Genomic DNA, 22,107 nt, shown 5'->3' with positions numbered 1-22,107 from the left:
GTTGGGAATCTGCAAAATGGAAATCTAATGGATAGACGGTAGGTATCAGGGAGCAAAGGTAAATTGCACTGAATGAACTAAGAGTTTGTGTTTTTTTTCCCCTCTCAGCATGGTGTCTCTGTAATCTCATATGTGTCTGATTCACATTTTGGTGAGGAAAAATCCAGTGGACAAGACAGAATTTGGAAGCCTACTCACCTTTATCTCTTCTTCTAAGTGCCTCTTGAGTTCCTCAATCTGTTGGGTGAATGCCTGCTTGCCTCTTGATAGCTGAGAAATCAGAGCATCTTTCTCCTCCACCTGGCGCGAATATTCACCTGGGAAAGTTTGCAGATACATAGGCCTTTCATTCTCATTGATGGCAGTGTTCCGCATAGTTAGAGCTTTGACGGTGTATTTAGGAGAGCTCACAAAAGCTTATGATCTTATTACACATATTTCTCCTTATTACATTTTGATCTTAGTCCATAATTTTTGTATCAATTTATTACATTAATTTTATTACATACATTTATGTATTTTATTTATTATTACATACACTTATTGATCTTATTACATTACATGATCATATTACATATATTTTCTTCTTACATTTCTCACATCTGTGTTGGACTGGCCAGGTGCCCAGAAGGATCATTTCTACACTGAGTAAGAGAACCTCTATATGACATTTAAAACCCTATTAACCTTGATAATCAAATGAGTATGAAAGTTATTTTGTTAAACAAAATTTTATTCTATTCATTGAATATTAGTCACTGATCCTTATATATATCTCTGAATTAAATATTCATTTAAGAGGCAGTACATGAGATACATCATTTCCCCTTTGTTGATATCTGAGCATTTTTGCTTTACATTTGCACTAAGATTGGTGGTCACTTCAAGCTTACAACATGAATACTAAATGGTGCATGTGCCAAGGTATATATTCCCAGCATCTCCTGATTTTCTCCTGTGAAGCAGAGGGATGAAGTCTAGCTCATGAGAGAGATGAATTCTTCCTTCAATCTAGAATGCCTTAACTATATAATTGGTTCTGTACTAGACTTGCTTGTGAATATGTACAATTCTCTGGCACTGGGGAGCTTAGCATTGGACACGGAATGCCAGGTATGACCTTACCAGTGCTGCAGAACTGGGAAGGATCACCCTCCATTCATCTGCTGGCAACACTCCTAATGCAGCTCAGGGTTTTGTAGGCCTTCTTTGCCACAAGAACACATTTCTGGCTTTTGTTTATCATGGTTTTCACCAAGACTCCAGGTCTCTGTGATCCCTTTTTAAACCCCCCTTTTTAAGCCCTTATTTATTTATTTATTTATTTATTTATTTATTTACAATGTTCTCTTAAAAAATATAAATGTCTTACCAGATTCTGTTTGTAGACGAGCTTTCTGAGCACTGATGTCATTAATTGTGCGTTGTTGCTCCTCCTCCTTTGTTTTAATCTCACTGAGTTGATCTTCTAGGGAACGACACATCTTCTCCAAATTTGCCTATTTACATGATGAACAGAATGAAGGATAATTGGTGGTTCAACACAATTACTGGGAATCTGAATTCTCATGAAGAGAGTTCAAAGAGAGTCAAAATGTCTCAGTTCTATAAAACTTGCATCTCCAGTTCCAATATCTGTACATTTAATTTACATGCACTCAGTTTCTGAAATACAAGATGATGGCACACTGTAACGGGGGCATTTCTGTTTGTCACTTACAGATTACATAATTGAAGTATTTACAGGAGTAGAAGAAAAATAGGAAGAAAAAAGAAATGTAGGGTAGGAGCAATTTCTAGTTGGAAAAAAAAGCTAAAAAACTGTTAACGTCAGCATTATTCAGTATAATATTGTGAACCAAACAGTGAGAACCAAGAATTTTGAACCAAGCAAACATATAGTGACACATCCAATGACAGCCTATAGATCCTTAGGTTAGGTGCTTCAGCTAAAGATATATGTCTTTCAGAAAAAGGAATAATTATTATACCACTATTAAAGAATGTAAACACAACATCAAGTGGTAAAGAACTACTGTGTATTTTAAAATATGATTAACTTAAATAATAAAATATGAATACTTGATTAAGTTTGAACTACTGTGAAGATGTATTTCAGCACCTTGGCTTTGGAGACAGACTCCATGTTACTGGCCAAGTCATCTATCTCCATCTTCAGCTCACTCTTCTCCTTCTCCAGCTTCTGCTTGACTCGTTGCAGGTTGTCGATCTGCTCCCCAAGCTCAGCTGTGCTGTCTGCGTGCTTCTTCCGCAGGGCAGCAGCTGTGGCTTCGTGCTGCAGCGTGGCCTCTTCGAGGTCACGGCGCATCTTCTGAAATTCTGACTCACGCTTCTTGTTCATCTCAATCTGAGCTGCTGTAGCCCCTCCGGCTTCTTCCAGGCGCTCGCTTATCTCCTCCAGCTCTCTGGAGAGGTCAGCACGGTGCTTCTCTGCTTTTGCCCGAGAGGTTCGCTCTGCCTCAATTTCCTCCTCCAGTTCCTCGATACGGGCCTAGGGAAAATGCAAGACCCTTCACACCCATGCCCTACTTGTACTGATGTCCTTCTGAAGGGCTGAAGGGAAGGAACAGAGGCTTGCCTGCAGCTCCTTGATCTTCTTCTGTAATTGCATGCCCAGGGCTTGCTCATCCTCAATTTTGCTCTGGATCTGGCTGATTTCAAAGTCTTTCCTTTGCACAAAGCATACACCGTTAACACCTGAATAAAAGTACATAGTAAATCCATGTTATTTGTCCCACAACCACACTTACTTCTTCAGTTTCTCATCCAGCTGCTGCTTATCATTTTCCAAATCCATTGTGGATTCCTGGGCCATCTTTAGGTCTCCCTCAAGTTTCCTCTTAGCCCTTTCAAGGTCCATGCGCAGTTTCTTCTCTTGCTCCAGGGACCCTTCCAGCTAAACACAACACCACCATTAATACCAGGCAGGTTGAACTCCATACCTGTCCTGTCTCGCTGGAGGCACATGTGCTTACATCATCCACTTGCTGCTCCAGCTTGGTTTTTGCTTTGGTCAATGTATTGACTTTGTCCTCTTCGGCCTGCAGGTCATCCAGTGTCTGCTGGTGGGCCTCTTGGAGGGCTTTCTTCTCTTTTGTCAGCTTGGCAATGGTCTCATCCAGGGATGCCATCTCCTCTGTGAGATTTTTCACCTTTGATGAGAAGGAGCAAGTGTAATTAAAGCAAGTAGGTACAAGACTCCCATAATAGCACAGTATGACTGACGTCTTCTGCCTCATACCTTGTTTTCGGTGGCATGTTTTTCCTTTTCAACCTTGGCCAAGGTTAGCTCCAGGTCATCAATGTCTTTCTTCAGCTCTGAACATTCATCCTCCAGTTTCCTCTTCTTGGCAGTCAGCTCAGCATTCATCTCTTCTTCATCTTCTGCTCTCTCTGTCAGCTCCTTAATTTTGGCTTCCAGCTGGATTTTAGTTTTGATGAGCTGATCACATCTTTCTTCAGCATCAGCTAAACCATCAGCTTCCTGCAATGATTCATTAGAATGAATTATTTTTCAAAATTCTGTTTGTATGTCAGCCATTATTTTTTCTCCTTTTTTTTTTAAAGGAAGGTATTTTTATTTTCAAAGCGGTTTCATAATGATGTTTCAAGTTAGAACTCCTTATCATAAGAGTTTATTTATTTTATTTTTTGATTTATTATTTTTTATACCATTTATTTTGGAATGCCTCCAGCCCTGAAGACAGGTGCTATGTAATAGTATAGTAATAAAAGATGAATAGTATATAAAAATAAAAGATGAAATATGAATAGTATAGTATAGTAATAGGTGCTAAGGATATATATATATGTATATATATAAATTTTATTAGTGTTACATTGCACTGGATCTATGAATGGAATAGAGTTCTGAAATCATTAGAGTACCATGTAGGCAGATTTCTCATCATCCGGCATTTAAAACTCAAATGCTAAGCACTCCAGCATTCTGCTGAGAAATGCTTATTATAAATCTCACAAAATAATTTACTTAGCATAAATTCATCTTTAATACAAATTTTTTAGTTTGGGGAAAATTTTGTGTTAAGATCACTGTTCCAAAGGCATCAACTGCATCAGACATATGTGTAGCCGTTGTGGTCAGGAAGAACAGTTTGGAAAGGAGACTGGTGTTTAGCCAGTACAAATTGCCCTAATTTGCCGGCATTCTAACATGGAAACTTTGAAGTCCTTGGAGAAGTAACCTTTATTTTCTTTGTACTCCATGTTCTTTTCCTTATGGTTCTAACAAAGAGCAGAGATGCCATCCAGGCAGAAGGCTTCCTATGGCTCAGCAAGATGGCTAGTCTGGGTTTTATCTCACCTAGATATATTTATCTGACATGTAACTTCCTGTAATTGAGAAAATCAAGATGCAGTTGATTTTCACTACTTTCTTCTCCCTGCCTTTCCATGGAGAAAGTATTAGCTTTCCCCACTTTCATCACTGTTTTTGGTGAAGAGGCAGGAATGAGAAATGCTGTAGAAATACCTTCCGCTCCAGCTCCTCTTACTTACTCCAATAGAATCCATTTGTAATTCCCCAAATCAGGGTATCAGTTGGACATCCAGACTAACTTCATTCATCAGATGATAACATATCAAAATTATATAGTAAATAAGGTTACATAAAGACATAATAATTGCTGCTCTAAGTTGTCATATATGATTTAAAACAATATACTATAAGCAGTAAGGTTTACTAACTGGAAATGGATTAGCTCTCTCTTGATTTAAAAGTGCATGGAACAAGCTGCAATAACGACTTGAAAATTTCTTAATATTTATTTATTCCAGCTTAGCTTTTCTATGTTTTTCCTTCCTATTTTATTCTTTATATGTTGTTCAAAATAATACTGGTTTGTAATAATGTGTCTGTTACCAAGATATATGGATTATTTTACATGGGGCATTATGAGCCAAAAGCATTAGCAACACTCACTGCCTGCACTTGGAGCTGTAGATCATTTTTCTCCTGAAGCAGGGAAACCATTTTCTCCTCCAGCTCCTTTCTCTTTGCCTCGGACTTTGCAAGCTCTTCCTTGGTTTTCTCAAACTCTTCCTTCATGTTTGCCATCTCCTTCTCAGATTCTGCACTCTTCAGCAAGGGCTTGATCTTGAAGAACAGCTTCATCCAGGGCCAGTGTTTAACATTCATGAATGCACGTATATTGTACTGGATACAGAATATAGAGTCCCTGAAAGGTAAAGAAAGTATGTTTTATACTTTTGAATGTATATTACAGAATTAACTTATATATACAAATATGTATAATATGTAGTGACTGTTCTATATGTAATACTTTATAGTGACAATCCTCTATATAATGAATTACGTACATACAGGCATATATATATATTATATTTTATGTATATAGGAAGCAAATATCCTATTGTGATGTAGTGATGGCCAACCTATATGGACAGTTTTGAAGTCCAGATTTTGGACATGACCAGCTTACATGGCCTATATATCTGAATTCTGGACATTTACAGAATTTAGCCACTTATAGAAAATAGCAAAAATTACTACAAAGAGTGACATAATTTAAAGAAGGTCTTTTCTTCTTCTTCTTCTTTCTTTTTTTTTTTTTTTCCTTTTTTTTTTTTTTTTTTTTTTTTTTTTGTCTCCATTCATAGTGGTGAAATGAACTAATAACAAATAAATGAGTTTCATTGAGAAGGAGCTCGTTTTCAGTTTTGTTCACACCATTGGTATGTTAGGAGGATTGGCCCAGCAAGCCAAATAACTGTATGTATCTACCTCCTCTCCATCATTTTCTGGAACTCCACTCTCATCAGGAAGCCTCTGCACCTAGCCTGTGTGCGAGTGATGAGCTGTGCCAGCTTCTCATCCCTCATCTCCTCCAGCAGTCCCAGCAGCCCAGCTTTGAAGAACACCTTGAGAAAGGAAATGGTCGCAGCACATAATTGTCAGGTACTGCAAAGTACAGATACACACTATTTAAGTCAATAAGTATTTATACCTTGGTGTGACCAAATTTGTATTGGGTGTGATCCACATCAATAGATCCGAGGAGCTTCTCAGAAGCCTTCTTGCTATCAATGAATTGTCCCTCTGGGATAGCACTGGCATTAAGCACCTTGTACCTATGAGAGGAAGTAGAATATGAAGAACAGCTTCCTGAAAGCTCATTCAAGCCTGTACAAACTGATTCCATTGTTAAGATTCTCTGCAGAGTGGCCATGAGTGGATGAGAAGTGAATAAGCCTGAACTTTACTCTTTTGCTTAGAAATGATATTTCCATGGGTAAATGTTTTTAGAGTAAAACTTGCACTTTCCTTCGTCCCGAAATCCTTGACAAAGAATGAATACAGATTTCCATGGGTAACTACTGGCATATTTCCCATGTCTTTTTATTTAAAGAGTTATCTTCAAATGAGAACGCTATGTGCAAGAAAAAATGTGTGGGTATGAGAAAAAATTCTTCACTAAAAAGTGTCAGTACATACTCTTGGAGCGTTTTCCAGCTGATACAGAGCAAGAATCACAGAATCGTCGTCTTGGTTGGAAGAGACCTTCAAGATCACCTAGTTCAACCTCCGACCTAACACTAACTTGTCCTCCACTAAACCATATCACTAAGCACCCCATCTAAACGTCTTTTGAAGACTTCCAGGGATGGCGACTCAACCACTTCCCTGGGCAGCCCATTCCAATGCTTCACAACCCTTTCGGTAAAGAAGTTTTTCCTCCTCTACCCAGTGCGTTACTTTATCATAGAAGGAGATCAGGTTCGTCAAGCAGGACCTGCCTTTCATAAATCCATGCCTGGTTGCCCTGCAAATGCCATGTGATGACTCTCAAGATAATCTGCTCCATGAGCTTCCCTGGCACTGAGGTCAAATTGACCGGCCTATAGTTCCCTGGGTCTACCCTCTGGCCCTTCTTGTAGATGGGCGTCACGTTTGCTAACCGCCAGTCAACTGGGACATCCCCTGATAGCCAGGACTGCTGATAAATGATGGAAAGCAGCTTGGCCAGCTCCTCCGCCAGTTCTCTCAATACCCTCGGGTGGATCCCCATCGACTTGCGCACATCCAAGTGCCGTAGCAGGTCACCAACCATTTCTTCGTGGATAGTGAGGGCTACATTCTGCTCCCCATCCCCTTCCGCCAGCTCAGGGTGCTGGGTATCCAGAGAACAACTGCTCTTGCTGCTAAAGACTGAGGCAAAGAAGGCATTAAGCACCTCCGCCTTTTCCTCATCTTTTGTAACAAAGTTTCCCCCCGCATCCAGTAAAGGCTGGAGATTCTCCTTAGTTGTGTTGATGTATTTATAAAAACATTTTTGTTATCTTTAACGGAAGTAGTCAGTTTGAGCTCCAGATGAGCTTTGGCCTTTCTAATTTTGTCCCTGCACAGCCTTGCAACATCCTTATAGTCCTCCTCAGTGGCCTGCCCTTTTTTCCAAAGATTATAAACCCTGTTTTTTCTCCTAAGCTCAAGCCACAACTCTCTGTTCAGTCAGGCCAGTCTTCTTCCGCGCCAGCTCATCTTTAGGCATGTGGGGACAGACCACTCCTGAGCCATTAAGATTTCCTTCTTGAAGAGTGCCCAGCCTCCCTGGACTCCTCTGCCCTTCAGAACCACCTCCCAAGGGACTCTGCTAACCAGTGTCCTGAACAGCTCCAAGCATGCCCTCCAGAAGTCGAAGACTGTGGTTTTACTGATCCCCCTCCTGACTTTGCCAAGAATAGAGAACTCTACCATCTTGTGGTCACTCTGCCCAAGACAGCTCCTGACCACCACATCTCCCACCTAATTTGGTGTCATCTTCAAACTTACCGAGGGTGCACTCGATCCCCTCATCCAGATCATCAATAAAGATATTAAAGAGGACTGGCCCCAGTACTGAGCCCTGGGGGACACTACTAGTGACTGGCCTCCATCTGGATTTGACTCCATTCACTACAACTCTTTGGGCCCGGCTATCCAGCCAGTTTTTAACCCAACAAAGAAGCAAGACCTTTTGATATTATTTGGTTTTCCAACAATTTAGTCTAAAATATTTTGTAGCTGCTTGATTCACAGTTGTGTGCTGATGGCTTCAAGTCATCCTACTTTGCTATCTAGAAGTTAATGAAGTCCAAGCTAGTCAACATTCTTTACGGATAATTAATTAAAAAATGTTTTATAACAGAAGAAAAGAAAAAAATGAAAAAAATGAGGAGAGGAGAGGAGAGGAGAGGAGAGGAGAGGAGAGGAGAGGAGAGGAGAGGAGAGGAGAGGAGAGGAGAGGAGAGGAGAGGAGAGGAGAGGAGAGGAGAGGAGAGGAGAGGAGGGAAAAGGGAGGGGGGAAAGGGAGTGAAAGGGAGTGGAAGGGAAGGAGTGGAAGGGAGTGGAAGGGAAGGGAGTGGAAGGGAAGGGAGTGGAAGGGAGTGGAAGGGAGTGGAAGGGAAGGGAAGGGAAGGGAAGGGAAGGGAAGGGAAGGGAAGGGAAGGGAAGGGAAGGGAAGGGAAGGGAAGGGAAGGGAAGGGAAGGGAAGGGAAGGGAAGGGAAGGGAAGGGAAGGGAAGGGAAGGGAAGGGAAGGGAGGGGAGGGGAGGGGAAGGGAAGGGAAGGGAAGGGAAGGGAAGGGAAGGGAAGGGAAGGGAAGGGAAGGGAAGGGAAGGGAAGGGAAGGGAAGGGAAGGGAAGGGAAGGGAAGGGAAGGGAAGGGAAGGGAAGGGAAGGGAGTGGAAGGGAAGGGAAGGGAGTGGAAGGGAAGGGAGTGGAAGGGAGTGGAAGGGAGTGGAAGGGAGTGGAAGGGAGTGGAAGGGAAGGGAAGGGAAGGGAAGGGAAGGGAAGGGAAGGGAAGGGAAGGGAAGGGAAGGGAAGGGAAGGGAAGGGAAGGGAAGGGAAGGGAAGGGAAGGGAAGGGAAGGGAAGGGAAGGAAAGGAAAGGAAAGGAAAGGAAAGGAAAGGAAAGGAAAGGAAAGGAAAGGAAAGGAAAGGAAAGGAAAGGAAAGGAAAGGAAAGGAAAGGAAAGGAAAGGAAAGGAAAGGAAAGGAAAGGAAAGGAAAGGAAAGGAAAGGAAAGGAACTAATTGCCCTTTGGAAATGTCTTTTCTTCTAGCTAGCTATTGAAAGAAACTGGATGATCAACTCAGACAACAGACTTTTATATGCCAAAAGTAGTTACTGTGAATCTTCCCATAACTCCCACAGAATTTAAAACGGTTAGTAAATGCAAACTGTTTGGCAAGGATATGATGGAGGGTGGCTTAAGTGAAGACTGACCTCTGTTTAAAGTCTGCATAGAGTATTCTGCTGGGAAATCCTTTCCTGCAAATTCTGATCCCTTCCAGCACACCGTTACATCGTAGCTGGTGAAGCACCAGCTCATGTTCCATGGCACCTAACAAATGATATCATGAATTGGTACTTCATTGTATTGCACAGAGATGGACAGATTCCTTACATCATGTAACCTTAACAACTTACCAGGTGTTTTTGTTTCATTGGGAATGAGGCATCGCACAAAATGTGGATGTGTGCTTCGCAGATTGCTCATCAGTTTGTTTAAATTTTCCTTAAGAGCAAAAGCAAAGATTATGCTTAAAAATGGTACTTATACAATACAATCTCATTATTAGAAGGATTAAAACCACTATAATAAGATCATGATCAGAACAACCTTTTGGGCACGTCTAAAGTAATTCTTCCAATAATTCAATGAGAATCCTTCTTTGTTATGAAATGCATGCCTTTACCCTTTCTTAACATAGAGAATTTATATCCTAGACTGATCTAAAACTTTTTATGTGCAGAATTTTCTGTATCTTTGTTCACAATGCTGTAGAATTTATAATGATTATTCTAAGGTACCCGGAAAAGAGCCGAGACGGTTTGGAAAGAAGAACCCTTTTTCTTGCCACCTTTCTTGCCACCGCCACCACTCTCTGAAAAATAATACATTAAAAAAAAAAAAAAAAAGAATGGAACAAAAACATGTGATTAGAATTTGAAAAACGTTGTGTCAATCTTAATAAATAGAAAATGTAATAATACAAGCAAAATTCATAAATGCCTAGAGTGTTTATAGTTTCAAAGATTTTTTTCAGATAATAGCAGAACAAAATCTAATGACTTTCTTATATAAAGAAAATTAAAATGAGAAATACAATGCAACATCCTGTAGAGTAGGAAAATTAAGGAATTAAATAACTCATGAATGAATACATAAAATACATCAACATAAGTGTCCATAACTTTATATCTAAAACTATGCATAAATCTAATGTAATGGCAATGGGTTTGATAGTATTTCTTGAAGTATTTGGGAATGTTTTATTGTAGAAATTATCTCCTGTGTCAAAGATCCTGTGCAAATTTTCTGTCTTATCTCCCCTCTGACAACACATCTATAAAGGTCTCTAGAAAAATCTAATATCTTTTATTAATCTGAGTGACTGAGTGCCAGAAAGTAGAGAATGTTTTGGGCACACAAACCTTTCACTATATTAAGAGACATTTTGTGTATAAACCATATTTTCCATATATTTTAAACTATTGTGGTTAAAGTAATACTAGCTACACTGACTTATGAAAACAAGTCTCACATTTATAAAATTTAAATATTGTTGCAAAATATTATTGTAAGTTTTTATTTATTTTTTTTTCCCCTGTAAAGTATAGGAAAATTGATTTAAAAGAAATCACCTGCTTCTGCCCCACCAACAGAGGCAAAGAGTAAGGCCAGTGTCTTCAGAGAGGACTTCTGGTACAAGCCCACAACAGTTTCATTCAGGGGGTCCTTGTTCTTCTCAAGCCAGCCAGTGATGTTGTAGTCCACTGTGCCAGCATAGTGCACAAGTGAAAAGTGGGCCTCGGCCTTGCCTTTGCCAGGCTTGGGCTTCTGGAAGTTGTTGGACTTGCCCAGATGCTGGTCATAGAGTTTGTTCTTAAAAGAGGTGTCAGTTGCCTTGGGGAACATGCACTCCTCTTCCAGGATGGAAAAGATTCCCATAGGCTGGAAGAAATAGCAAAACGTGAATAAAGAAAGTGAGGATGAGGGAGACAGAATATAAGACAGAGGAATGGAAGATAAGATGATAGAAAAAAATACTTCTCAGAGTGTGTCATCCATTTTTTTTCCAGAAAGTGCATTTTGTTACTGTATATGTCATCAGATACATGAAAACAAGTTCACCTATCTGTTTCAGGATTTTAATGTAGTAAAGAAGTGACACGTAGAAATTCACTGTGTGCATGTTAGTTGAAGACTGAGAAAGAAATGAATGAAAGTTAAATGTCTGAAAATACACTGAGGTTTGAGGAAGAAAGAGTTTATGTTAAATAAATGCTTCTTATTTGAAGCAGGATTTCTTCAAACATTAAAATAGAAGCTGTTCAGTGTAATTACCCTCTCGGCATAAATTAAACGAATACATACATTTCAGTATGTATTCTAAGACAGACATTACTATGACTAGGACTGAAATTTTTGCCCACCTGTGAATCATATGCACTACTCAACTGAATCCCACAGGCAGTGAAGTAAGGAACAGACTAACCACCTCATGAACAGACAGATGAAAACATATCTGGAGTGCTCACAATACAAAAGAATTAAGTTATGTGCAGCATTAAATGTGGGTGCCACATATTAAAGTGGTCATTTCAGCATAGAAAATTCAGCAAAAGTTTGGAAAAATTCAGCAAATCTCAGCATAGAAATTTGCTTTTACATCTGAAAAGCTATTAAGAGTACAGTGTCCAAGAACCTTCTCGATGAGTTCAATGCAGGCAGCCAGGTCCATTCCAAAGTCAATGAACTCCCAGTCAATTCCTTCCTTCTTGTACTCCTCCTGCTCCAGCACAAACATGTGGTGGTTGAAGAACTGCTGCAGTTTCTCATTGGTGAAATTGATGCACAGCTGCTCCAGGCTGTTGAACTGTAGAATGCAAAGAGATTTACTGACTTTCAAGGTTCATTTCCATGAACACTTTTCATCTCCCAATATGTTTTATTTTCAACCCGTCAAGGTCTCCATGATTGGGATCCTGAATGTGGACCTGGACAGGTGACTGGGGCATTCCATCCTCTAATATAGCCACACTTCAGAGGCATAGCCCCACCTGAACATATTTCTGAGCACTGAAAAAAATTGCAGAGCTTAGTTCAAAATGCTAGTCATCACAGTTCTTTGCCTACTATGATTTAGCTATACTGATAGACTGTTCAGAGGAAATCTGGCTTCAGCATTAACAAAAGATGACAAGTTTTTATTTCCTCATAATTTGTCTTACCCATCAGTTAAACATTCTGATATCACACTTCAACGCAAATTTAATTTCTGCATTGAACAACAGACTACAAAAAACCTGTAACCCTTGTGGGTAACTAGCCAAAAGAGTGCCATTCCTACAGAAATGTTAGGAATATCCAACAAATAAGAAAATCCATAAAGAAAAATTAAAAAAGAAATATTCCAGTTTCTTATTGCCCATTCTGTGAAACTTATATGAAGACCCTTCTCTTACATCAAAGATCTCAAAGCCGGCAATGTCCAGGACACCAATAAAGTACTGTCTGGGTTGCTTCGTATCCAGCTGTTGGTTGATGCGAACAACCATCCATAAGAACATCTTCTCAAAAACAGCCTTTGCCAAAGCACCTACTGAATTGTATACCTAAACAAATGTAGAGGAAAAGTAACCATCCACAGTAAAAGTGGAAGTCCAAAAGTTTTAATTAATTTAATTCATCACGAGATTTCTATCATCCCTTGATTCTTACCTGCTGCACAGTTTGACCCTTGGTTACATACTCATTCCCAACTTTGACTCGGGGGTAGCACAGGGCCTTGAGCAGGTCTGCTGAGTTCAGACCCATCAGGTAGGCAGCCTTGTCAGCAACTATACAAACACATGGCAGCAGCATGTATTAGCTTACCAGCAGGTATATCTTGCAGAAATTCAGAATGCCTTCTGCAGAAATCATAAGTACTTTAAGACACATACGTACAGATATAGAACTTTCTTTTGATTTGATAGGAGATATTGATATGTCTCTTGATAGGAGACAGTACTGTGTTTGTTGTTGTTTTGCATTTAAAACAACAACAACAACAAAACAACTAGTAACGAAAGGCAATTGTAGTCAAGATAAGAAGGCCAATTAAGATAAAAATGTAACATATTTTTATTTCATCATAAGCAACATTCCCCAGAAGCTGGGGAGCATTTGTGTTGGGTGTATTTTCTTCACCATTGGCTTATTTTGAATTTTATTGACTGAAAATTTAACTTAGAGGCATTTAGGTAGACAAAACTCAAGAAATGTTTTAAAAGACAAAAGGGAAAACTAAGTCTGGGATGATAGTGAAGTTGCAGACAATCACAGATGTTCTCAGAACCAGACAGTGCAATCTCTTTCAGTGACTGCTGATGAAGTAACCTTAAAAACATAATACTCAAGAGATGACCATGCTTAAGTGTCAATTATGCCTTAAAGAACCTACACCTGAAATGAATACCAGTTTTTAGAAGTGCAAGCTCAAGCAGAATTCAAAAAGTTTGTCATTTTACTTTCTACTATTACTTGTAACAATGAATTCAGATGCGGACCCTGTTAACAGGCATGGTATGCAAAAAGCTTTGCCCAAGAATGCCTATATATATCATGTGAAAACATAGGAAAAAAAACATAGCAGATTGCTGCATTAATATTTGAAATGACCAAACATCCTTAAATTGCATCAATAGATATTGAGGTTAGAAACAGAAAAGAAAATCCAATGAGTAAAGATAGTGTAATACCAGAATAAATTGCTTGTTTTCCTCAGGGTCTTCAAAAGAATGCAAAGTAGGAAAAAATGCACACTAAATGAAGTAAGTGGAGGGCAGAGAAGATAAACTGCCACAGTCTTCTCCCAAGTTTAAGGGCAAACAGAACTGGCACAATAATAGATGATTTTGCCACACTGAGAAATTTGTTCACAGGTTCAGAGTAATGGCCAAACTTTACGTTGACCTGAGACTTGGAAACAAAACTGATTTCAGTAGAATCGGTGTTGCATCCATGGCTCCAAATGGTTATGTGCCAGACCTGGGAAGCTGCCATTCAGTAGAGCAGCAAAGCCCAACTTCCTTCTGCCTGACTACTACTTGGTCAGCAGATGGAAGTGCGGTTTGGGATTTACTGATCCTTATACTTTGCATAGTCCAAAGTAACCTGCATCTTTCGCTCAGCTGTGCTCTTCCAGGGAAGACCTCTTGTTAGGACACACTAATGTGCTGCAGTACTAGCATCGCGGGAAAAAATGCAGATGGAGTCCATGATTCTGACCCTGAATCATGGATTCATGACATGAATCATGACCCTGAATCATGGACCCTGAACCCTGCCTGTAGCAGTGAGTGTTTCAGTATTTATTGTAGTAATAATACCTTCGGTGCCGTCTGGCTCTGCCTGCTCTTCACGCTGCTTCTGCTTAAACTTCAGGTTCCCATAGTGCATGACAGCCCCCGTCAACTTGTAAATGGCTGTTTTTTCATCAGGAGTGAAGCCCAGGATGTCAATGGCGCTCTAATGAAGGAAAAATTAAAGAATACTTAAAAGCAAAGACCATGCCTGTTTATAGATCAGAGTCCACCTAAGAAACTTTCTGTGCATTGCTCACATCTGTGGCCATCAGCTCTTCCTGGTCATTAATGCTGGCAACTGTGATCTCCCCTTGACTCACGTACTGGTAGTCATATGGGTTGGTGGTGATCAGTAGCATCTCTGAGAAGGACAAAACATATACAGATCCAAAGACAATAGGCATGGAAAGGAATGAAAAATGTTGCTCAGTGAACTGTATCTGGAGAAGTTACTGGTATTTCCTACCAATTAGCTCTGGCTTCTTGTTGGACATGATCTGATAAAATATGTGGTAGCTTCTTTCAGCCTTGAGCTGGAAAGTGACCCTGGACTTCTCCAGCAGATCTGGGAAGGACGGTAGGAGAGAGTTAGCACAGGAACTGTGCACCAAAGTCAGAAGGAATGTGATCAGGCCTGGAGGCCTGGTCTTACATGTTTCAATATCAGCAGAAGCCAGTTTTCCCGTGGCACCAAAATGGATCCTGATAAATTTACCCTGAAAAATAAATAAATAAATAAATAAAAATTAAAAAAAAAATCTAGATCCCCCTCACCAACTCTGACTGCATTGTGTTGATAAGAAAAAAGTCATTTTTTTCTTATGCCAAGCGGCAACTTACAAAGCGTGAGGAGTTGTCATTCCTCACAGTCTTGGCATTACCAAAAGCCTCCAACAGGGGATTGGCACTGATGATTTGATCCTCAAGTGTCCCCTAAAATAGAAACCTCATTGTCATGTTATAGCTCAGAAATCAATCAGACACTTGCAGGGTCCTACTTCTAGGAGCCCACCTGCATCTTGCCAGACTGCTCCTCCTTCTTCTTATCCCCACTAGCTGCAATTGTTGCAAAGTACTGGATGACACGCTTTGTGTTCACAGTCTTCCCTGCACCGGATTCTCCGCTGTCAAATCAAACATGGACCCAGAGAGTGTGTGGTTCCTGGGCATGGGGCAGCCCCTCAGGGACTCGAGTAGGGAGTGAGTGTACTTACGTGATCAGGATTGACTGATTCTCACGGTCTGCAAAAAAGGCAGAATGAAAGTTTTCGTCATTGTTCTGAATAGCACTGAGCTGACTGAAAAGTAAATCTGTAAATGTAAGATGGGGCTACTTTGGAAAGTCTAAGCACTGACTCCTAGAAGACAGTACTGGATTTCCTTCTACATTCCTCAGTAGTAAGTATAAGCTCTGCTGGACCCACGCAACTGCCAGAGGCACGCGGTCCTCAGGCAAGCTGTGTATGCACTTGCCCTTCACACAGTTCTCATCAAGGAATCGAATCAAACTGCCTACCCATGATTAGATAAAGGACTGTATGGAATAATAATATTTTCTATTCTATCAATGTAAAAAAGTAGCAAACTGTGAGTCCAGTGTTTCTTTCTGCGATGGGAGAGTGTGGAATTTGGTACAATAATACACAGTGCTGAATCTATGCATGCTTCTGGTACAGTTTGGCTTGCAATTGTCAATTTCTGTCACACAGCTCCATGGTGTTTGAAGCTGTCTTGTTACATGCTCCAGTACGAGCCATGAGGCTTTTTGGTTTAGATTGCTTTGAATGAGATCAAGCACTCACCAGTCAGCATGAACTGATAGGCGTTGTCAGAGATGGAGAAGATGTGTGGAGGGGCCTCCTGGCGCTTTTTGCCTCGGTAGGCCAACACCACCTCCGGGTTGTACACTGGCAGCCACTTGTAGGGGTTGACAGTGACACAGAAGAGACCCGAGTAGGTCTGTGAGGAAGGGAGACAGCACGTTGGCTTCTGCTCAGCCTGGAACAGCAGGCCTTCCAGCTACCCAAAGGAAGAAAGCTGCTGGTACTTACGTAGATCATCCAGGCTGCATAACGCTCTTTGAGGTTGTACAGCACAGCGGGTTCATGGAGGTGGGTCATCATGGCCATGTCCTCAATTTTATCATACTTGGGAGGGTTCATGGAGAAGATTTGGTCATCCTTCACTGTCAGAGTCTGCCAAAGAAAAGAAAGAACCATATTTGTCATCTAAGAGTCTAGTGTAAGATTAAATTGTATTCTTAAGCCTTAATTTTTTTACTCACTTCTCCTGCTTCAGTCTTGACAGTGACCTTTCCTGCTTCTTTGCTCTGGATTGTGCTTTTCACATAGGATTCTTTAGCATGCACCACAAAGACTGATGACTTGGCATCAAAGGGCTTGTTCTGGGCCTCGATTCTCTCTTTTTCTGACTTTCGGAGGTAGGGGGCTGCCTCCCCAAAGATGGCCATATCAGCATCTGTTGACATGGCTGGTGTTTACTGGGAGTAATGCAGGAAGTATCTGTGATGGTATAAAATATGTTTTTTGGCCTTGCTGAAACTCACAAGGTTCGCACAGACCCACCCCTCAAGCCTGTCTAGGTCCTTCTGGATGGCATCCCTTCCCTCCATTGTGTCAGTCACACTACACAGCTTGGTGTTGTCAGTAAACTTTCTGAGGGTGCACTCAATCCCACTGTCCATGTCACCGATAAAAATATTAAATGTTCACATTACTATGTGTATCATCTAATTTAATTGACTCTTTCTTTCATTGTTCTGCTAATTTAGAGCTTTATTCTTTCCTTTATATCGTTTTTATATAGTGAGAACGCTAGGCCTACTATACTACTGCATTTTCAGAGAAATGGAATGTTCATGGAGAACATGTTCATTGAATGCTCATGGTTCTGTCATCTGTTGTATTAACAGGATAAACAGATATTTGCCGAGATGCTGAGATTCCAAATCCTGCTCTCAGTAAATATTCCAGATTTTAGAATTGCAAAACCTTTTTTTTTTTTCTTTTCTATTTATCTGTTTCAGACTATATGTCCACAGGAAAAGACTGGAGGAGTACTCTTGCAGAGAGTGTACATATGCAGAGAGATAACATTATTAGCACTTCTCATTACAGACATTCCCTTGGGATAAAATAGTCCAAGGTGTCAAATATTCCAAATATTCCACAGATATATCTGCTAACAGTGTTGATATTCTCTGTGTTGATCTGTTTCATAATAGAAACTGAGTAATCTCTTACATTCATTCACTATTTTTATTTTTGAATTACCCTGTTTATTATTGCTAAACAGTTATCTTGACTGAAAACCTCCATGCAATTGTTAAGATAGAATTCAGGTATATTGTTCCAAAATTAATAGTGTTTCAAATCAATGCTTTGTTTTTAGCCTAATTTTATCTAGATCCATCACCTTTAATTTGGAATTTGAAAAGTTTTTCCTAATAAATTAAGAAGCTCATTTATATCAGATATTTTCACCTATGGAGGACCTTTAGGTGACAATAAAATAAAATGTTTGCTTTTTCTTGAGAAGCTATTTTGCTTCGGTTGCAGGAAAGATATTCTGAACTTTGAATAATTTTAAAACTATTTTATGAATCCTTTACTATTTAACAACCTCCTTATTGAAATATGTCTAGCCTCACTGAAGTATTATTTTAATAATATTCACAGTACCTTTGTACATTATAAAATTAACTCTACTCAGCATTCTGCTGTTCACATGTGACAAAAATTGTTTTGTCTTCTTAGCCAACGGAGTTCATGACACAATTTATTTGTTATCAATTCAAAGGCATCAAAACAACCTGCTGCTACAAGCCACTGTTTTGTTTCTCACTACATAATTTCCATATTGTTGACTTAAAATGTTATTAAATATTATTAAACAAATGAGACCTCTTCACATACATATATTCAAAATATATAAGGTTTTAAAATGGATCCAATTTTTCAACAGCAGTTTTACCATTGCATAACATTATTCAAATATGTATATGTTTTTTCCCATTCCTTCAAAGCTATTACCAGTGACTTCATGTTTGAGGCAAAGGCAAAGGATGATTGTTGGCTTCAAGAAAATATTTAATTTCTGGGTAAGTAATTGGAAACTGCTACGTGATGTTTTTTTCTTCTTAGGACCATTCTTCCTAAGCTTACAACTTAATGTCTGTAAATGTAGGGTTCTTCCACTTCCTGTAGACAATAAAGCACCTTTAAGACTACTGTTTTTGTGAATCCTGTATGTTATAAGCAACCCAGCCCAAGTATACTGTACTTATAAAATGGAAATAAATATAAAGAATACAGAGATGGCCAGTACAGCTGCATAGAAGTCCTATCTTAAAGCATCTCCCTCTGCCCCTAAATAGCAAATAAATCAGTATCTTACCTTTTGAGAGACCAGATGAATGGCTTGCAAAGCTGGAAGCTGGTCAGTACTGTAAAATAGAATTAGCAACTTCCTTCTTACTGCTGCACAGAATTCCAGAGAAAATGTATAGACAGAAAATTTACAGATGCCTTGAAAGCAGATTGAAAATCCCAGCTGACATTGGCCGTCCCCTGTGGAATGAATGTAAGTGCCTTCAGGAATGCAGTGGTGGTGTTTGCGGAATGCAGGGCCAATTTCCTTCATCCCCCACTTCCCCAGACGAAAGCCTCTAACACTCTTACCTTAGAGATTTCTGAAGAAGGACAAGATACACTGATCCCAGGATACATTTATAGGGTCTGATCTACATACGTAGCAGTCACCTCCTCTTTCTTAGGTCAAAACATTTTTGGCAATCTTAACTGCTAGCAGAATTCTCATTCATTAAAAGTGAATGGATATACTTGGACATAACAGGTCTGTGAATCTATCTCCTATAAATAATTTAACAAGAGAGTATGAGTTGGGGGGGGGGGGGGGGGGGGGGGGCAAGACGTAGATGAAAAGGGCTGCATGAGTACTGTAATCAGGTAGAAGTTGACTTGAGTAGAAAAACGGAAGAGCCAGCATATTTATTGTAAGGAAACAAATAGGGATGGAGAGGTGAAGGTGCAGATTACTGCATTTTGCAAATGCAGTAATCTGAGTCTGCAGTGTGGATAAGTTCAAAGGCTCCCACTGACATGCAGAATTATTGTTAGGGGAAAGGAATCCCAGTACAGGAGGAAGCATCTGAATAGGAGCTGAGGTTTCAGGAGTGTAAATCTAGGGATTTTACTAATGACAAAGTAGCAAAATGCACTGAAGCCAAAGCAAGGGAAGGGGAAAAGGATGAGTCTAAAGGTAGCATTAAGGAAGGAAGGGTTAAGGAAAAGCAAGTAAATAGGAGTGTGAGTAGAAGGTGATAACAGCAGGTCACCACAGATACAAGGACCATGAAAGGGCAAAACAAGTATAAACAAGTCTAGAGTTGAGGACAAAACTCTTTAAGACTGAAGTCACTGACAGATCCCTGATGAAAGGTACAGAAATCCAACTCTGTTGTTTCTGGGGCTGAAGGATTTCAAGGATCATGCAAAAAAGGCTTTTGAGCTGCTGTACTGAACTTAATAAACATTATCTCACTGGAAGCAGCTGTCAACATAAGGGACTCGTTCAGTACTACTTCTACAGGATAAGTATGCTAGATGGAGGAAAGGATGAATAAATCTAGTTTCTCTGAAAGAGAAACTGTCACATCCAATGATAGCCTGGAAGGGAGGCAGTAATTGTTAGAAGGAGTTGATCCCCATACTAGTATATTAAAAAGTCTCTCTACTGTGCTGATCCCCAGGATATCTTCAACTCAGATTACAGAGGGTGTTACACATGTTTTGCAACAGCACAAGGAGGTGAAAGTAAGGGGGGGCAGCGCAACCCTTTGCTTTGCTGAGAAACAATTTCACATCCATGCAGTGTATCTTGATTTCTTTCCATATACTGTTCTTCACTTTCCAAATTCCAGTTCCTATGACAGGAAAGGAAATCTGAAACAAATTAAACCCTAGCAGCTTCACCTGATCCCATAACATACTGCCAGCCCACTTAGCAACACCTGTTGTGTTTCACTCCCTTTTAGCATCACCTACACAGAGGTCTGGATAAGAAAGCGAGGAAATTCCTTCTTCCTCTTCTTTCAGCTGATGGCACTGTGATGGCACTGTAATCTTGGGGCTGGGGAGGAAGTTGGCAGAGGTCAGCTTCACATTTGGAGTAAATAAATCCACACTGAAGAATATAACAGGCCTATGGTTTAACCCTAACAGCTAGTTCCTTAACTGAGTAGAAAACAGGACTTCTTTCATGTCTTTAATGCAGTTATACTGCTTGAGAACTGCAATCTGATGTGAATTTCAGATATTTCAGTGACTTTGTGTTGTCTCATTTCAATGATGATCACTTTAGATCTGAATTAAAACTGGGTACAAACAAATTAAAACACATGTTTTAAGATATAAGGTTTTCTCAGAGTTACATATAGTACTGGTATTAATATGACAGCTGGCTAAAAGTCTTCATTTGCAATATTTTTTTCAAATAGAAAAAAAAAATGCACATAACTTTTGGAAGACTAAAAAATTTATGAATAATTTTTCAAAGTATATTTCAAAATATTGAAATTGAAATTCTTCATAATCCATAAAATTTTGCTTGGTCTGTTTTTTTTTTTTTTCTTCATTCTTTTTCTTTACTTTTGCTTGCATTTCATTTTGCTTGACACTGCAACATTTGCTTGACAATGAGATTACTGGTTTTCTCTCTGTATTTATTCTTGCTTTTGTTTTTTCCTTTTTGAGGAAAACTTGAGCAGTTTTCTTAATTTGAAGAAAATCTGTAGTCATCAAACAAAAATTGAAACCTTTTGAAAAATTGAAGCCTGAGGTGGAAAAATCTCAGAAAAAAAATACAGGCCAGTAAAAGCTTGAGGCCAAGAGAGAGAGAAAGAGAAACTGGGGGGATTATGCTCTGTATATAATTTATTGTGTTTCCTTTGAGGGTAAATGGAAAAAAAATCACCCACAAAATTAAATACTGTGGCAGCTCATAAATAAATTCACTTTTTTGCCTCCTCTGTAGTGTCAGGAAATCTTTTGTTTTAAATGAACAATAGTTATTTTTCAATCAAGTGGAACAAAGTCAGCCACAAGTTTTCACAGCTTTTCACAACAGGCATTCATTGTCCTCCATTAACAACAATCCTTCACCATACAACAATCTACATGTAGACATGCATGACACCCACCTGTGAGCCAGGTATCTGGGATCCCATTCGCTAGCCTATGTCACTGCACACTTGACCTGGAAGGGCCCAACTGAGAGCCAGTCAGCAGTGGCCATCACCCCACAGGAGAGGGCAGTGTGGGGTGCTGCCAGAGGCTTCCTGCCTCTGGGGCTGCACTCAGGCAGTGGCTGCCTGCCTCACACACCCAGTTATTGTGGTGCGGGAGCTAGAGGTGAATGGCTGCAGGAAGAAATAAAAAAATCTTTTGGCTGGTGTAATGCCAAACAAGTAACTGCATTACCAAAAACACCTTGCACATCTCCTGCCATCCTTTCTGAGAAGTGCTGGTACCAAAACTGTGATCTTTTACAGTTCTGTGATGGAACTTATGGAATAACAGGGCATATATTAGTATATGTACAAATTCTGTTGTGGGTGACACATCTTCTCACTGCCACTTTGGTTGTGTTCAGCATTACAAGTGTCTCAGAGAAGAC

The 22,107-nt window shown here is 39.8% G+C and overlaps 1 protein-coding gene across 2 annotated transcripts in view; it reads right to left on the bottom strand.

The window, feature by feature from the left end:
* Positions 1-19,213, bottom strand: part of LOC119713220 (myosin-1B) — a 28,948-nt gene extending 9,735 nt beyond the window's left edge. The window contains exons 1-29 of one of the 2 annotated variants that reach the window (XM_038165535.2): positions 19,092-19,213; positions 18,808-18,980; positions 16,676-16,913; positions 16,443-16,586; positions 16,194-16,350; positions 15,606-15,633; positions 15,404-15,515; positions 15,232-15,324; positions 15,044-15,107; positions 14,858-14,956; positions 14,649-14,752; positions 14,416-14,554; positions 12,764-12,882; positions 12,508-12,657; positions 11,748-11,918; positions 10,684-10,993; positions 9,850-9,923; positions 9,466-9,553; positions 9,262-9,379; positions 6,009-6,132; positions 5,786-5,922; positions 4,964-5,219; positions 3,263-3,505; positions 2,997-3,173; positions 2,772-2,917; positions 2,600-2,690; positions 2,123-2,512; positions 1,373-1,499; positions 199-317 (exon numbers count right to left, since the gene is read on the bottom strand). In XM_038165535.2, the coding sequence (XP_038021463.1) occupies positions 199-317; positions 1,373-1,499; positions 2,123-2,512; positions 2,600-2,690; positions 2,772-2,917; positions 2,997-3,173; positions 3,263-3,505; positions 4,964-5,219; positions 5,786-5,922; positions 6,009-6,132; positions 9,262-9,379; positions 9,466-9,553; positions 9,850-9,923; positions 10,684-10,993; positions 11,748-11,918; positions 12,508-12,657; positions 12,764-12,882; positions 14,416-14,554; positions 14,649-14,752; positions 14,858-14,956; positions 15,044-15,107; positions 15,232-15,324; positions 15,404-15,515; positions 15,606-15,633; positions 16,194-16,350; positions 16,443-16,586; positions 16,676-16,879 (3,984 nt within the window). In that variant the 5' untranslated portion in view covers positions 16,880-16,913; positions 18,808-18,980; positions 19,092-19,213. The remainder of the gene's footprint in view (positions 1-198; positions 318-1,372; positions 1,500-2,122; positions 2,513-2,599; positions 2,691-2,771; positions 2,918-2,996; positions 3,174-3,262; positions 3,506-4,963; positions 5,220-5,785; positions 5,923-6,008; positions 6,133-9,261; positions 9,380-9,465; positions 9,554-9,849; positions 9,924-10,683; positions 10,994-11,747; positions 11,919-12,507; positions 12,658-12,763; positions 12,883-14,415; positions 14,555-14,648; positions 14,753-14,857; positions 14,957-15,043; positions 15,108-15,231; positions 15,325-15,403; positions 15,516-15,605; positions 15,634-16,193; positions 16,351-16,442; positions 16,587-16,675; positions 16,914-18,807; positions 18,981-19,091) is intronic. The other variant, XM_072025827.1, reaches the window with a different exon arrangement.
* Between the last annotated feature and the right edge of the window lie 2,894 nt (positions 19,214-22,107).

This window comes from Anas platyrhynchos, chromosome 19 (assembly GCF_047663525.1).
Source record: "Anas platyrhynchos isolate ZD024472 breed Pekin duck chromosome 19, IASCAAS_PekinDuck_T2T, whole genome shotgun sequence".
Lineage (NCBI taxonomy): Eukaryota > Metazoa > Chordata > Aves > Anseriformes > Anatidae > Anas > Anas platyrhynchos.
Note: the sequence above shows the minus strand (reverse complement) of the source record. Positions and strands in the feature narration are given on the sequence as shown.